The sequence below is a fragment of the Ixodes scapularis genome, unplaced genomic scaffold (genome assembly GCF_016920785.2).
Source record: "Ixodes scapularis isolate PalLabHiFi unplaced genomic scaffold, ASM1692078v2 PGA_scaffold8__174_contigs__length_109621045, whole genome shotgun sequence".
Taxonomy (NCBI): Eukaryota; Metazoa; Arthropoda; class Arachnida; order Ixodida; family Ixodidae; genus Ixodes; species Ixodes scapularis.
The window spans coordinates 83,543,277-83,558,261 of record NW_024609883.1 but is presented as its reverse complement, the minus strand read 5'-3'; the positions used below and the strand labels follow the sequence as shown (position 1 = coordinate 83,558,261).

The 14,985-nt window shown below is 45.0% G+C and overlaps 1 protein-coding gene across 1 annotated transcript; it reads right to left on the bottom strand.

Annotated features, from left to right (window-relative positions):
* Nucleotides 1-1,924: 1,924 nt before the first annotated feature.
* Nucleotides 1,925-12,485, bottom strand: LOC121833424 (major facilitator superfamily domain-containing protein 3-like). The gene is made up of 4 exons (XM_042286707.1): nucleotides 11,669-12,485; nucleotides 11,100-11,247; nucleotides 9,127-9,230; nucleotides 1,925-2,196 (listed from the first exon to the last, which is right to left on the bottom strand). The coding sequence occupies exons 1-4, from the start codon at nucleotides 12,483-12,485 to the stop codon at nucleotides 1,925-1,927; spliced, it is 1,341 nt and encodes a 446-aa protein (XP_042142641.1).
* Nucleotides 12,486-14,985: the final 2,500 nt, after the last annotated feature.

Below are 14,985 nucleotides of genomic sequence, written 5' to 3'. Positions count from 1 at the left end.
CCCGAAAACGCCGCTTCGCGGCGTCCGACTATTCGTTAAAGTGTCATTCGGCGAAACGTGGGCGTTCGCTAAAACGTCATTCGATCAAGTGAGTGCCTCCCGCCACCGCAATATCTGGGGTTCGAATGCCGCGTGCCAAGTTTCCTCCTTGAACTCATTGCTGTGTAGCATTCGAAGCACGGATTCCACAGTGACTCGCATTCGAATCTGTATGCAGACTGTCTTTTGTATGCACGGTGTATAAGCAGTGTGGCCCCGGCTTTACTCGCAGCTCAGAATAACGACCTCTGCCACCGTGCGTAACCTCAGAGAGGAAAGTCGAGACAATATTTTTTGTATCCGGGAACGTATGCGTTTCGTTTTCGCCGCAATGTTTTTTAGCTCTGTCACGAACAGAGAAAATATTTCAACCAGCAGAGACTAGACAAGCCACGCTACATAATAACGACACTCAGGCAACCGTAATCTAAACACTGAGGAACTGAGAAATAAAATAACTAACAAGACGACGCAAAGCATCAAACGCAGTTGAGTTTATTCGCAAGAAAACATCAATATAGAGCCATCCCCACGGAGAGGAAAGAGAGAAGACAAAAGACATGCTGCCGCAAAGTTTTGGAGGAACTCAGCCAGACAGACTGAACTCCAACTTGGACACCGCACCAACGGCAAATACCCGCCGCCAAGCGACCCGACATTATATTCTCCGTCAAAGATATGTAAACACAGCAAAAAAAGTCTCGACCCACAGCTCTACAACGCTACCAACATAAAAACTCACAGCAGGAAAAACCTTTTCACGCTTCGTTCAGCACTATGGGCGGCTGGCTTGCAGTTTTCGAGATTACTCACACTTAAACTTTAAAAGAATCACTTTCTTTACGTAAGAGTGAAGCTGCTTCCCATCATGGCGAGCACGCATTACATTCAGCAATATGTTTGGCTTAGGGTGCCTACATGTTTCCGCTCGGAGAGGCGGAAACATGTAGGCACTCTAGTTTGGCTAGTTCTGATGACGGATGTACTTTTCTCACACTTTTGTGTTCTAAGAGGCGGTCATTAACGAACCTACCTTTCTGGCCCAAAAAGTGGAGCCCGCAATTGAGCAGAAGTTTGTACGCAAAGTCCTTGATGCCATGTACAAAGTCCTTGACGCATCCCTGTGCATCTTCACACAGCCCCGTTCGTGTATTTGTAAACGGTGGGTAATACCATAGCCTCTTCTATACTGAGAAAGCCTTGCACGTCGGAAAAAAAAACGGCCGCCAAAAAAAAAAAAACAAAAAAAACACACACACACACACACACACACACATTTTGAAGCTAGAAATGGCTCAAAGACGCGCGGCTAGATTCGTCTATGGAAGATTTAAAATATTACTCTCCATCCCACCTTATGGAAACGAATGGCATAGCTATATACACTTGAGCTACGTAGGAAGCTCTCCAGGCAAAATTTTTGTATTTCTTATGGTACGAAACAACGTACGGCTTGGTACACATAATCACCTCATCCCGTCGATGTCACGACCTACGAGGCACCATAATCAATATTCATTAACGCCAATCTTTGCACACACTAATTGTTTCAAACTTTTGTTCTTTCCTCGCACCATCTCGGGGTGGAACTCTCTACCTTCTAGCGTTTTTGAGGCTGCCGATTTTCGTGATGCCATTGATAGTTATTTTTCTTGATGTGCGTACTTTTTCTGTATAAAATATCTTGCATGTTAGTATTTTGCACGTCACTCTCTAATAGTGCATTTATTGGCATATGCCTCGAATCTTTGTGCCTAGTGAGGTCCAATTTTGCTCCAAGAATCGCCTCAGGATTTTAGATCAGGAAAATGCGGAAAGTACCGGCATCGTGTTTGCGCCCATCCTGTAGCACAGTACACGAACAACGGACCATGGCCACAGCGCATCACTTGACATACTTCACCGTGGCAACACTGAAAGCCGTAAATGCCGTCATAACAAAGTAGGTGGCAGGTTTCCCGATCAGGTCAATGCAAGGGCCCACCAGAATGGAAAAGGCCAGCTTCCCGAGCACCTCGACGGTGCAGAGGAACGAGAAGTGAGTGGTCTTGTAGCCCTTGGCCACCTGCTGGGACCGCCTCATCATGATGGTGAACACCACCGTCGTGATCATGCCGCTGATGAAGTTCAGGAAGAGCATGGAGCTCACACCCACATCTGGAAGAAAAAAACAAAACAAAACAGTGTGCGAGTTTTTGTGGTACCCCTGTGCACTTGCGTAAATCCCGGCGGTGGGCCGGGGGGGGGGGGGGGGGGGGGTCAGGTTTCCCTCTTCCTCCCCGAAAATTACTCCTGTGAGCCTCCCCCCCTTTGTCGATAGGGTCGGAGATGTACAACACAGACGCGGGAGAAGTAAGGAGGGGCTCGAGCCTATCCTCCTCGTTGAAGAATGGTCTGGCCCATTCAGTTGTCCACGGAACTTTCCCGTAATAAGAATTATAGAGACGATAAACGCACGTTGACGTACTTTCGATATTTGAGAACGAGGACAAAAAAGGGAACGACACACCCTGAAGCCATGATACATCTCTGTGTCGCCCCTCCTTTATTCCTGAATTACGGATAACGCAAAGAAAAAAAAAAGTTGCTTTTAGTTTACAAAAATACAGGGTGCGGCCGTAAAAAACTTTCACATTTGGCACGCCTAGCAAAAATCGAATTTCAAACATACATACTTGAAATTGGGCACACGAACGTCATTTGTTCCAAAGTTTTTTTGCCTATTTTTTCAGACGTCAACTACGGAGTAGCGAATTATTAGAAAGATAACAAGAATGGCAGACGTGCATTTCCTATGGCCTATACCCGCCCGTTCGCCGTCTGCTATCTGGTTCGCGACGCCGCTAACAGGTGGCGCACTGAACGCAAAGACGCGGGAAACTCCGCACGAAAGGCTGGTGTCGGGCGAGATGATCGCGATAAAAAGTGATTTGAACGAAATATATGAACGATTGTTGAGATTACCTGTTTCAAGTAAAGTTCTGACAGATCGTCATGCAAGCAAGAAGACACCATAATGCGACGAGATAATTTAATTTACAGCTGCTCGTCTTGTTGACAGTTGCGGGTCGCTCTCGAAGACAGCAAGCACCGCTTAAATGAGCTCCTCATTTTTCAGCAGGGTCTCACGTTCACTGACTGGATTCTTCTTTTTAAAGTCTTCTCCACTCACAAAACGATCCGCCCAACTCAAAACAGTCGGGCGTGAAGGCGGGCGTTTATGAAATGCAGTGAGAAGTTTTCGTGGTACTGTGGCCACCGAGTTCCGCTCCACGTATCACTTGACTGCCTGGGCACACTCACTTGCCAAGTATTGCGGCATCACTGCAGTTATTATCAAAATATTTTGATAATAACTGCAGAAGATAGTACAACCGGGAACGGACCCGTCAACAGATAAGCAGACGACAAAGGAAGACACACGTTCGTCTGCTTTAGAACATATTTTCATTAAACGAGGGCGTCCGCCAGTTTCTAAATTTCAAGTAAAAGGGCATAATCGTTCACATAGTTCGGTAAAATCACTTTTTATCGCGATTATCTCACCCGACACCAGCCTTTCGTGCGGCGTTTCCCGCGTTTTTGCGTTCAGTGCGCCATCTGGGAGCGGCGTCGCGAATTAGATAGCAGACGGCGAACGGGCGGGTGTAAGCCATAGGAAATGCACGTCTGCCATTTTTGTTATCTTTCTAATAATTCGCTACACTAGAGTTGACGTCTAAAAAAAATAGGCAAAAAACTTTGGAATAAACGACGTTCGAGTGCCCAATTTGAGGTATGTACGTTTGAAATTCGTTTTTTGCCAGGCGTGCCAATTTTGAAAGTTTTTACGGCCGCACCCTGTATATAATATCCAAAAATAAGGCCTGCCTTCATATGTCCATGTTTAACAGTCACGCATTCTAACAGAAGATCAGCAGCGACATTTTTACAACCAAGGTTTGCTTGCAGTTCTGCTCAACTGCGTAAAAAGGCTCGCCATAAAAGAATATGGCGGCTCTCGACTATAGCGACCCATGCCCGCGGATGCAAAACTCGAAAATCGTGAACCAGGCACGAAGGAACCACTAGTCCTTTTTTCATTTATCACAGTTTGCGATACGGGTGTACATGAATGAGTAAGAATTGCAAAAAAAAACAACTCTAGAATGACAATGAAAATGCTGTCAAAACACATAGAGGGCAAGCTTCGCCCAACTCACTAAAGCCTCAGAAGTAGTTAAGGCAGGAAAGTGCGTCCGCAGTGTCTCGAGACTTTGAATAAAATATGGTACAGTTTAACAACCCATCGACCTACCTTAGGCGTACTCTCTCATTGATATTTTAGATTCCTTTATAAGCAGTCTTTTTTTTTTTTTTTTTTTCGGGATTCAGAAAATGTAATATGTTAGAAAGGCAGAAAGCTCCAAAATGAGTGTACGAGGAAAGAAACCACAGCTTGAAAAAGCTTAGAAGTTCACTCGGAATAATACCGAACTTACAAAAACAAAACAAAATACTCCAGACGTATCAAAAGAGCACACCACGAAATACCTATACCCCCAAAAACAAACTCCACACATACAGAACCCCAATTACAATTGATTTCCAGGGACAATTGCTGATTGGCCTACCTACTGATTCATTAAAGTTGACAATAAATTAAGATTATATGTTTTTGGAAGTAGTGAATTTTTGGCCATGCTTTATTTTTCTGGCATTTGCCATTTATCTATCGCTTCACCTACGATAGTTTTCGCTATCGACACCTACACTTAAGAACACAACTTGGTTCTCGTGGTGCGTAAGCTCTATTCCAGGGTTCAATAAAAATCGATTTTAGCGTGCTATCTGCTACCTCTATCTGGGGCTTGCATTCACCTGATCAAATTTAGTCTTACTCGGAAACATCCATCGTTATTTAAAAATTGGCATATTTTGTAAGAGAGCAGTTGAGGGCGGACCCGTTGACAAGTTGGATTTCTTAAGCCGGAGGTTGCTCATGACGAGTGGGGACAATAGCGTCAATAAACACAGACGTCAAAGGTTATTTTTGCTCTTCCCGCTAGATGGACTGCAGTGATCAATGTCTTTTATGAAAAAAAGCTCCTAATATTTTTTGTTATATTTTTTTGTACCCATATGAGCCAGCGATGATACAATAAAAGGGGGAGTAGGTGGCGAGCTCTCAATTATGTGCTCGGGATGTCACTTGTGAAAGAAAAGCCAAAGCCAGCAGTGACTTGTCGGTCTCTGACGCCCCTCTTTCTGTGTGTGGGGTGTGGTGAGACTTAACTGAACCGCATGTAAGCGAGTTAGCGAGAGACGAGATGACCGACGGCGACAGCGATGAGAGTCAGCGCCGAGCGACGGAAATTTCTCACTCTCGCACGTCGCGTCGCTCGGGTTTTGATTTATTAGAAAACGTCGCTCACCGCGTCTGGTCACTTGGTCCCGTTGCTTTCATGCGGTTTGCGTCGTCGCGCGATTGGCCAAGCGAGAGCGAAGCGGGTCGCCGTCGCTTGTCTCGTGGCTCCCCGAATCGTTTACACGCGGTCTATATTTGGTGGTCCTCGAGTCGGTTGTGTTGACGGCTTGGTGTGAATTTTTGTTTCGCGGAACTGCATTTTCCAAAAGCGAACGCCTGACTCCCAATCTTCCCAATAGTGGCACACTCGACCACTGGTCAAGCAACACTTCCTTTGATTTCCTGTCTCCAACACTCACTCACTTCCAATCTCTCCGCCCTCCCCTTCCCCTCCTCTCTTCTTATACACCCACACAGCCCCCAACTTCTTCAGAGGGTGATCACCACCGCTCATGGCCGGTTCTTTTGTGAATCGTCAGTACAATCTGTTAATTACCGCGACCCGGGAGCCCCGTTAAGGATGACTAGATCGAACAGGCGCACTCCTTTGCAACCCTCAAATGAGGGGTTGTTTTCCCTTTACACTGCAACTCGATGTGGTGGCTGTGACACTACCATTCCTGCAGCGCTTTGGTTCATACTGAGGAGGTATCCCAGGTCTCCCCATTTTGGCCACGTCGCTCCGGTATGCCCTGAGGAACTAAAGGCCGGTTCACACACTTGCGTGAGTCCGATCGAGTGTGACTGCAACGGCTTGCGACGTTAATACTTTCACGGGTTGCTATGGCAACGGGGCGGTTGTAACCGGCTTACAACTTCGTTTCTATAGCTTTTTTTGCATCGCCTGCCAACGTCCACGCGAGTCTGGGGTTCTGTCCCGTGCCTGGTTCTAGTCGTCCCTCCTCCAGATAACCACTCGGCCCAGCAGCACCAGGTCTTGGCGAGTCTGTTTACTCCAGGTAAGTTATTGTCGCATTCTTTTATACCTAGTTCAAATATTCCGTGACCCATTTTAGAGCGGAGCTCTTGGGCGCCCGTTTCCGGCTTGAGCGTAACCGCGCGTTGCGTTGTGGGACGTTCCCCATAACGACGTCACACGTGACGTCACGAGGGTCCCTAGGGTCACGAGAGACGTCGCTCGTAACCGAGGCAGGGGGAGGGAGGGGGAGAAAGAAGGGTGGAGGAGAATGAGAGGAGGAGGAGAGGGTATGGAGGAGGAGGAGGGGCATACCCTCTGCTCCGTACCCTTCCCTCCTCCTCCTCAAGAGCTGCGCTCTAATTCGGCATTACAGGGAGTTGTAAACGTCTTTTTTTTTTCGTTTGTTCTTCCATGGTATGTCGATGCAGGGGCAAAACTGGCAAAATTCTGCGAAAGGATTTGAGGGGATTCTACTATTTGAAGAACCAATTACGCTGGAATTTGAGGGGTGTGTGTTTTTAGACCATATCTTTGTGTTCTGCCAAGTGCGCCTGCTTTTATAGCTTCAAAATTGTGTCTTCGAAATAAACCATTCTGTTGAAAGTTACGCCGCGTCCTGTCCAGTTATCCCTTCGTTTTCGTCCTTGTTGTTTTGGCGTCAACATGATACTTCTTATGTTGATTTTATCAATCACTGGTACTGTCTAATGTCGTCACGTAGTGGTGTACGGATCGTTCAAAAACATAAGAGCTTCGTAGAGGCATATTCCAGCGCTGAAGAACGAAATATATGGCGGTGCGTCGCCGTCGTTGCATCTCTCAACCGAGGGAAACACGATTTAATCCGAGCTCCGAGCAGCTCACGCAACTCGAATGACATGAGAGCAAATACCCAGAAACGCATGACGCGGGTAATGTTTCGAATATGAAGGTGTGAAACCTTTACTTCTAAGCGAGGTCGAGAATCACGACCGTGAGAAGGCGCAGACGCGGCCAAGATGCTATACCAGCGCATTAAAAGAAGTCGGAGCGGGTGGAGCGTCTCTACGCGTCCTCACGCCAGCGCCGTCAAGCCCCATTTAGGTGTTGCACGATCCGAATAGTCGACTGTAGCTGAAATTCTCCATTCTGCTACTGGAAAGTGGCGCACTGTGTGTCTATGCTGGTCAAACCTGGGCGAAGGTGCAGACGCGGCCAAGATGCCACCGGCGCATTAAAAGAGGTCGGAGCGGGTGGCGCGTCTCTCCGCGTCCTCACGCCGACGCCGTCGAGCCCCATTTAGGTGTTGCACGCTCCCAATAGTCGACTGTAGCTGAAATTCTCCATTCTGCTACTGGAAAGTGGCGCACTGTGTGTTTATGCTGGTCAAACCTACGCGGAGCGCAAGTTCGTCTGCTTCTTTTGCAGGGGTTTGCAATGGCGTCAGAACGCCGGGCTCTGATCGGTTCTGATTGAAGGATAGTGGGTAGACATCAAGGTACCTTGTTTTGAGGTCTACCCACTATCCTTAAATCGAAGCCAATCAGAGCTCGTAGTCGTTCTGACGTCACCGCCACTCCTGCGCAAGAAGCCGACGACTTGCTCTCCGCATAAACTAAGTTCATCGTGACGTGGCTCATAAGCGAGGAGCCATAATTTCACAAGCACCCAACTTCATCTTCACAGCGACGTGGCAGTTCACGGAACTTGTTAACTTGCAACTTCATAAATTTTGAGGAGCGAGGAACATTAACCTTCGTTAAACAGTAGTCTTCGACGAACCTGTCTTCGGAAAACTCAACGGCCTCTAGGTACTCGCAAAATGTGCGCTCGGATTGCCGACATAGCAATAGCGCACAGCACAGTTCTGTCCTTTTTACACAGCGCGAAAATACAAGGACACAGAGGGGAGAACGGACATGACAAGGCGCTGACTTATAAACTTTCTTATTATTAAAAACACATTCTTGATCACATGGTCTTCATTTTTTTTTTCACTGTGGGGTCGCGTTTTCTTTTTTGCTTCTTTGTATTTACTAATAACTCTTCAAACTTTGAGCTCCCAAACTGTCGAAGGTTTCTTCACCAAAAACAAGTTCATCATGACAACATCCTGACGTCATGGCAAACTTTACAATTCTGACGAGCATACATCAATCTTTATCGCCACAACTTTACTGTAACGTCACAGCTCGTCCAGTGGAGCAGCAGCCAATGGGCGACTGATGAGCTTACCTTCAAAATGAAGTTTGCGCGACTAGCATACACTGAAGAACCATGTAGCAATGCTCATACAACCCAGAGACGGCACACTCTTTATGGTAGAAATTTTGAATTTCTGCTTTTGCGTGGTTCTACTACCGTAAAACCTTTCCTATTATCGCTTCACTGTTCCAGAAAAAAAAAATGAGATGGCATTTTTGTGCTACAGCGGGGCCTAAAGCACTACCGTAAAATCCCACATGAACTCCTTAGCTTCCCCGAGAGGTTGCTCAACCCGTTTTTTCTCGCCAAACATCTACGGGGATAAATTTCCAATACTACGCCCACCCTTTATAATTTGCGCAATTTCCAAGAGGACTCACTCCAAATACCATGCCTCCGTCAAAATAGAGAAAGAGATTGAGCTTGTAAACAGTATGAGTATGGTGACCGCAACGCGTCAGGGATTGGTGTGTTTAGGGTGCTATTCCGCCTGTAGATCAACGCTTGGAGCCACTGTACATCAATTCGGACAACACTCTTACACAGTGCTATCCATTGGTCAAACACTGTGGGAACGGACATCCGGATAATCAATACAGTTACGAGAGAGTAGTAGGTACAGCAACTAGATACTCACAAACGTTGGACGGTTTTCCAAACAGCCTGGTGTTGGTCAGAAAGATAAGGGCGGCAGGCAAGACCCTCACGAAACACATCTTCAGCAGGAGCTTTGTGTTGTCCCTGCAGAACATATTACCGCAACGTCCATCAGACTGCAGCCATACCCCTGCAAACGTGCTCAACAACTGGCATATACCGAACAAAAACATTTCGCTAAAGCCAAGGAGAGTGCCACAACTGTAGCTAAATGTGCAATAGGTGGTGACACTTGCAAACTGCAGCCTTTCTGTATAAACATCTTAACCAGACGACATTGTACATGTACATTTCTAAAAACTCCATTCTGTAATTTAATTTTAAATTTTCGTACATGTAAGGTGAGCACACGCAGAAGATGTGCCTACATCCCCAGCGTTATCATTGGTGCCCGGGTAAGTCGTCAAAAGGTTCGTGTGCACATAGTGGTGCTTAGTATGGCGACAATTAAGGAAATTACATTGGGAATAAATCATTTCTAATTTGTCTACTTGCCAACAGAACTTTGACAAGAGACCAATTAAGCTAGGTTGCAACATGCTCAAGAAATGTATCCAAGTTATAGTTAACGAAATTTAATTGCAATTAAGGAATTATTTAGTTACTAACACGAACTAGTTTTATCTACTTCTTGTCAATAAAACCCATCCAAATTTGTTGTTTGTGTTTAGACAGCGAAAGGTCAGTCAGCATTTGAAGTATGGAAAGAGTGATCTACGCTGAGGATGAAAAAACATAGAAAACATATTCTCTCTAAATTTACCAAAAAAAGCTTTCTTACTAAATTTAGCGGGGAACTTGTGACATCATAATGTCACGTCCCCACTTAGACTAACGGGTTACAACCTACAGACAAACGCGCTCCGGGTTACACTACGAAACTTTACCAATAAAGGCTATCACCGCAAAAACGTCGGTGTGTAGTTATACACTACCTTCCGTTAGCTTACACCTGCACACGTGGGGGCGGTTCATTGAACAACTCGCTAAATGGTGTCACAGCATGAAGCAGCTGGCCGAGCAAAAGAAAGACGAGGCCCCATTATATTTATGAAATAAAGCGGCAAACAGACGCGTGATGAAAACAGGCATGCCACGATGGTTACCGTAGCAACCGTCACTGTTATTGCGACGTGGCGGAACGTCAGGAAGCCACGTCGCAATGCCAGTATCGGTTTCATTGTGATGTAGCAGCATGCCATGCCGCCATATCACAATGCCAGCGTCGTTCACAGCTTAATATGGAGAAAACAGGATTGCAAGCATACATGCAGCTTTCCTTACCTTACAATGATAATTAAATACCTTTATACACGAAGCCAATCAAAGGCTTAGAACAAGCCCAAACGAAATTAGCATAAAAACGAAGCACATCTGTACAATGTTAAGTTACTTATAGGTCTTACCAGACCCTGTAAGAGAACTCTTGTGACAAGGATGTAGGACATACCAATGAATGATTTTACAAACACCAGTGTCACCAGTGGGTACAACACCAAAAAATTAAACCAAAAAACAAAACAAAATTTATAAATGTTTTTCTTGTTGGCATGGACTGCAAAACGTTTTCTACGTCTAACATTCCAGTTTTCAACCTCAAAATTTTCATGACCCAAGTTAAGAATGTCTCCTCTTCCGCCTCCACAAGAAGGACTGAAGATATTATCTATGGTATTTGCTGGTAGCTTTCATGGGTATAGAGGTAGTCGCGGGTAGTCAATGGGTATAGAGGACTTTAAATGTCCTCTCAGGCTGTTTTACAAGATATATTTATTTGTGAATAAGAGCCGATACCTGCTTCATGAGTTCTGCCCATGGTTTATTCTGAAAGTGCTAGGAAACAAAAGTGTGACCATCGTTTACAGTCCCTTTAAAGCAGATTCTGAACATTCGTGTGACACTGCACCCTGTGATGCTTCGCGAGAAGTGTAATGTGTTGGCCTAAACACCCACCTTGTCTGGCGAGACATGTAGCCACCCAAGAGCGACCCGAACACGGACAGCACTTCAGCAAACACTCCGTTGAGGAAGCCGACCGTGAAGTAGGAGTATCCTCGTTCAAGCAGGAAGGACGGATAAGTAGTGAGGATACCATACTCTCCTGAAGAAGAAACACCAAGGAGGGTACATGGGTGTCATGACCAATGACCAACCACACTACACCTGTGCAACTCAGCTTGAGGCATGCAAGCCATTCCACAACAATGAGTAATTCTTAACCTCAAAGGTATAGAAAAGAAAAAAAGAAGTATTTTTGTAAGAAGACGTTAGAAGGAGAGAAACTTTGACCCGCCCAAGTCACCATATGCTTGGATGCAGGAAGGGCCCGGCACTCCGCTCATAGATAAAACAGAAAGCAGTAAACAACATAAAGACAATGCCGAGACGATATTAAGTATGATTAGCAAAAGTGATTAAGGAAAAGCGCATAATTCATAAAAATTACTGTGCACACCTTCACATATCTTATACTCCCGACCGTTGGCTACTGTAAGACGTTTCGTTTCCAAGATTAAACTCACCCGACTTGTAGAACAACAGGAAGACCAGAAGCCCCATGGTACCTTCGACAGACAAGACCCACTTGACCTTTCCAAAGAACGACTCTGGCAGTGGTCCTGTAGACTCAACGGTATCGTCTTCTTTGGCCTCCTTAGCCGTGCCGGTTTTTAACGATTCGGGGTCTCTCTTACGTCTCCGAAGACCCTCGACTCCATCGTTCCCTGCAGCCTCACCAGTAGCTTCAGCCGCTGATGAGTCAGCTTCTTCTTGACTCTCCTCACCGTCGCTTCGAAAAGTGACCGCTATCAAGCCAATGGCATAGACAAAAGTTAGACCCCGAAGAACGCCCTTAAGACCGGCAAGAAACTGCAAAGCCAGGAGTAGCCCACCGCCAAAAATCGCGCCGGCTTTGTAAGCTCCGACCTGTACAGCGTTGCCTACCGAAAGCTGAGCCCCGTGCAGAACGTCCATGGCAACGCCGTCCACAGAGATGTCCAGCGACGCCGACACAATATTGAGGATCAGGAGCGTGACAATGAAATAAGAGACTTGGTCTCCGAAGTACGACATGACCCATGTAACCGCCATGAGAATGAGGAGAAAAAGCTGAAGCCATCGTTTCTGGGTCCAGTGCTTCTCGATGTAGGACGCGTAAAGTGGCTTGCAGAGCCAGGGTAACAGTAGAATGCGCGCTAAGGTCACCTGGCTGTAGGGAAATCTTGCCGAACGGTGGTATTGGGGTAGTAACTTGTCCTGCACGCCGTATGGGACCCCTTGTACAAAATACAATACGGCCAGATAGGCATACATGAAAAACGAGTCCACGATAGAGCCCATCGTGTGTTTAGGCTCCTGTTTGTGTAGATAATGATAGCATCCGTATTTTCACTGCAGGTTTGGAATAGCAGGGCAGGTGTTCCTACAGGAAGCAGATGTGCGTCAATGTGGGTTGGCATTTCATATCAGGACCGGCAGTGGCCCGCACTCGTGCGGCGGTAGAAAGAAAAAAAAAAAACGTTTCATTTTAAAGCGTTTTTTTATTTTATTTTAAGGAGTTTGCGTTGGAGAAAAACTGGCCTCGGGCGTCGGTGGCGGACGGGAAAATTCTGATTGGTCGATAGGGTCATGACGTTACAGCCACGTGACTTCGCGCGGGAATTTCCAACGACCCACAGCACTCACGTGATCTGTGACGTCACGCGTGGCATGAACGTAATTGAAACATAACATGTAATCTCAAATGATTTAACTTTATAATGTTATTCATTTGCCTTAAGGGGGGACACTGGCTAGAGGTTGAACTTCTGAACTACTCATGTGATCGGAATTAAATTTGCAGGGGAAATTTAACTTCATATGTAGATGTACTGTGCAAACTTTCAGCTCACTAGGACTATTTTACATACCTGCGTAAGAAAATGTGTCACTCTGTTAAAAAATCTATGATATGCAAATGAAGCTATTAAGGATAATTTTAACTGCTTGAATATAAAGTGGGAGATGTGAGACTTCGGGCTATCTAGCTTTTATAAATCAAATGTAAATATTTCAGGAAGAGTGATTACCTCAAAATATGAGATGCATTTCTGTCCTATGTTAATTTTTGAAAACAAGTTCGCTCAAAGAGGGCTTTAAAGTTAAAACAGAATAAAGTAGATAGCCCGATTCTTCAGCAAATTTCAGTTTAGAAACATCTTGGTTGTGGTATCAGAATAATTTTACCTTCGAACAAAAGATTCCTTTGTATGAAATATGCAGCAAAAAGCGGAACTGAGAAAAATGCATTCAAACATTGAACTCCTTTACTTTGTTACTGCCTCACAATGTGTTGAAAATATTTTATATCAACGTAACTGTTTGTCGCATGGTTATTAAATTTAGAGTTAGGGTGTATAACTAGTTTCTAAAACCAAAAACCTCGAAATTGAAAAATGATTTTTTTTTTCTAAAACTTTTGAAACTTAGGCCCATACTGGCCTTAAAGAAAATAATCCAAAAAATTTTAGACGGATCTGGGATTCGAACCCACAACCCTTTGGTTGAGAGCTATACACGCTACCGACTCAACCACAGAGGTACCTTTTTTTTTCTTTTTTGTGGAACGCTGTAAGTCAAACACGATTTTCCTCAAATGCATGCGATGACAGCACTTTGTCGCCCAGCCTCTTATGGGTGCTCTAAAATTCCTTCAACTGTTGAAGGTCATTGGTACCCCCGCCCACTCGGGTGCCGTCACTTCGGACCGGTAAAACACTATTTCTACTTGCGTAATCTCCTCGACAAAGTACATCCTGACTGTTTTGGCGTCACCGTCCGCGTGCCTGACGGCCATGCGGGATTCCCATATGGAATACTACAAGGGAGCAAGGAGCTCCGTCAAGCTGTTCTCACAGCTTTTTTTCCTTGTTTCCTTCATTTATGTGTTGAAATGGAAAATAAAGTTCCTTAATAATAATAATAATAATAATAATAATAATAAATATTCTTATTATTATTATTATTACCGTCTCCGTCGTAATTACCGTTACCGTCGTAATTATTATTACGTATTTCTACCAAGTATGATACATGCAAAAAAAAAATAAACATTATTATTATTATTATTATTATTATTATTATAATTATTATTATACAAACATAATGCAGGGAACATATCATACGGTAAAAGGTCAGCACTGTTTGCAGGGAGGTAAAGAAGAGTGTGGGGAGTTATACATAAATCTTTCTTCAAGGTCCTCTGCAAACATCCCAAAAGAATACTGCATCCCGGCAGTGGATGAATGCATGTTAACAGTCACCGGTTGTTTGCACAATATACAATCAACGAACCAGGGAATAAAAATGCTTCTTTCCCTGAGCCACGTCTTCACCGGTAACGTGTCAGTGTGGAGTTTAAAGAAAAAAACTGTTAACAGGTGGATGAACAAACGTTTTCTTCACTCGTCAGAGAACATCCTGCCCTGAGCACTCTCTATACAGCGAGCGGTGCAGGGGTGATGGGAACAAGAGTTCTATAAGTCCTCGGGACAGCCTCTTTTTACTGACAGCACCAGGGTATTGCAGAGAGAATGTTACATTTAGAAATAACGGTACACCTCAAAACTCCTAAAAAAAAAAAAAAAAAAAAGAAACCCAACAAACGCGTATGTACATTGGGTTTGCTGTTTACTAAACTAGTCGGCAGAGAGTTTGGAAGCTTAGTTTACGAATCTAGAGACGAAATACGAATCTAGAGACGAGTTGTCGAACAAAGAAATGCGATAGACCGGCACCACCGTCGTTCATTGCGCGGAACAGGTTGTCTCCTCATTTTTCTCACTTGGACCTCAAGAGAAAT

Bases quoted from the DNA above. Each gene is read 5' to 3' on its own strand.
- LOC121833424 (XM_042286707.1), bottom strand. From the start codon at position 12,485: ATGGGCTCTATCGTGGACTCGTTTTTCATGTATGCCTATCTGGCCGTA. The intron at 11,248-11,668 runs GTGAGTTTAATC...TTTCTTCTTCAG, and splicing joins CCTGTTGTTCTACAAGTCGG to GAGAGTATGGTATCCTCACT. The intron at 2,197-9,126 runs GTGAGTATCTAG...TTTTTCTTCCAG, and splicing joins TGGAAAACCGTCCAACGTTT to ATGTGGGTGTGAGCTCCATG.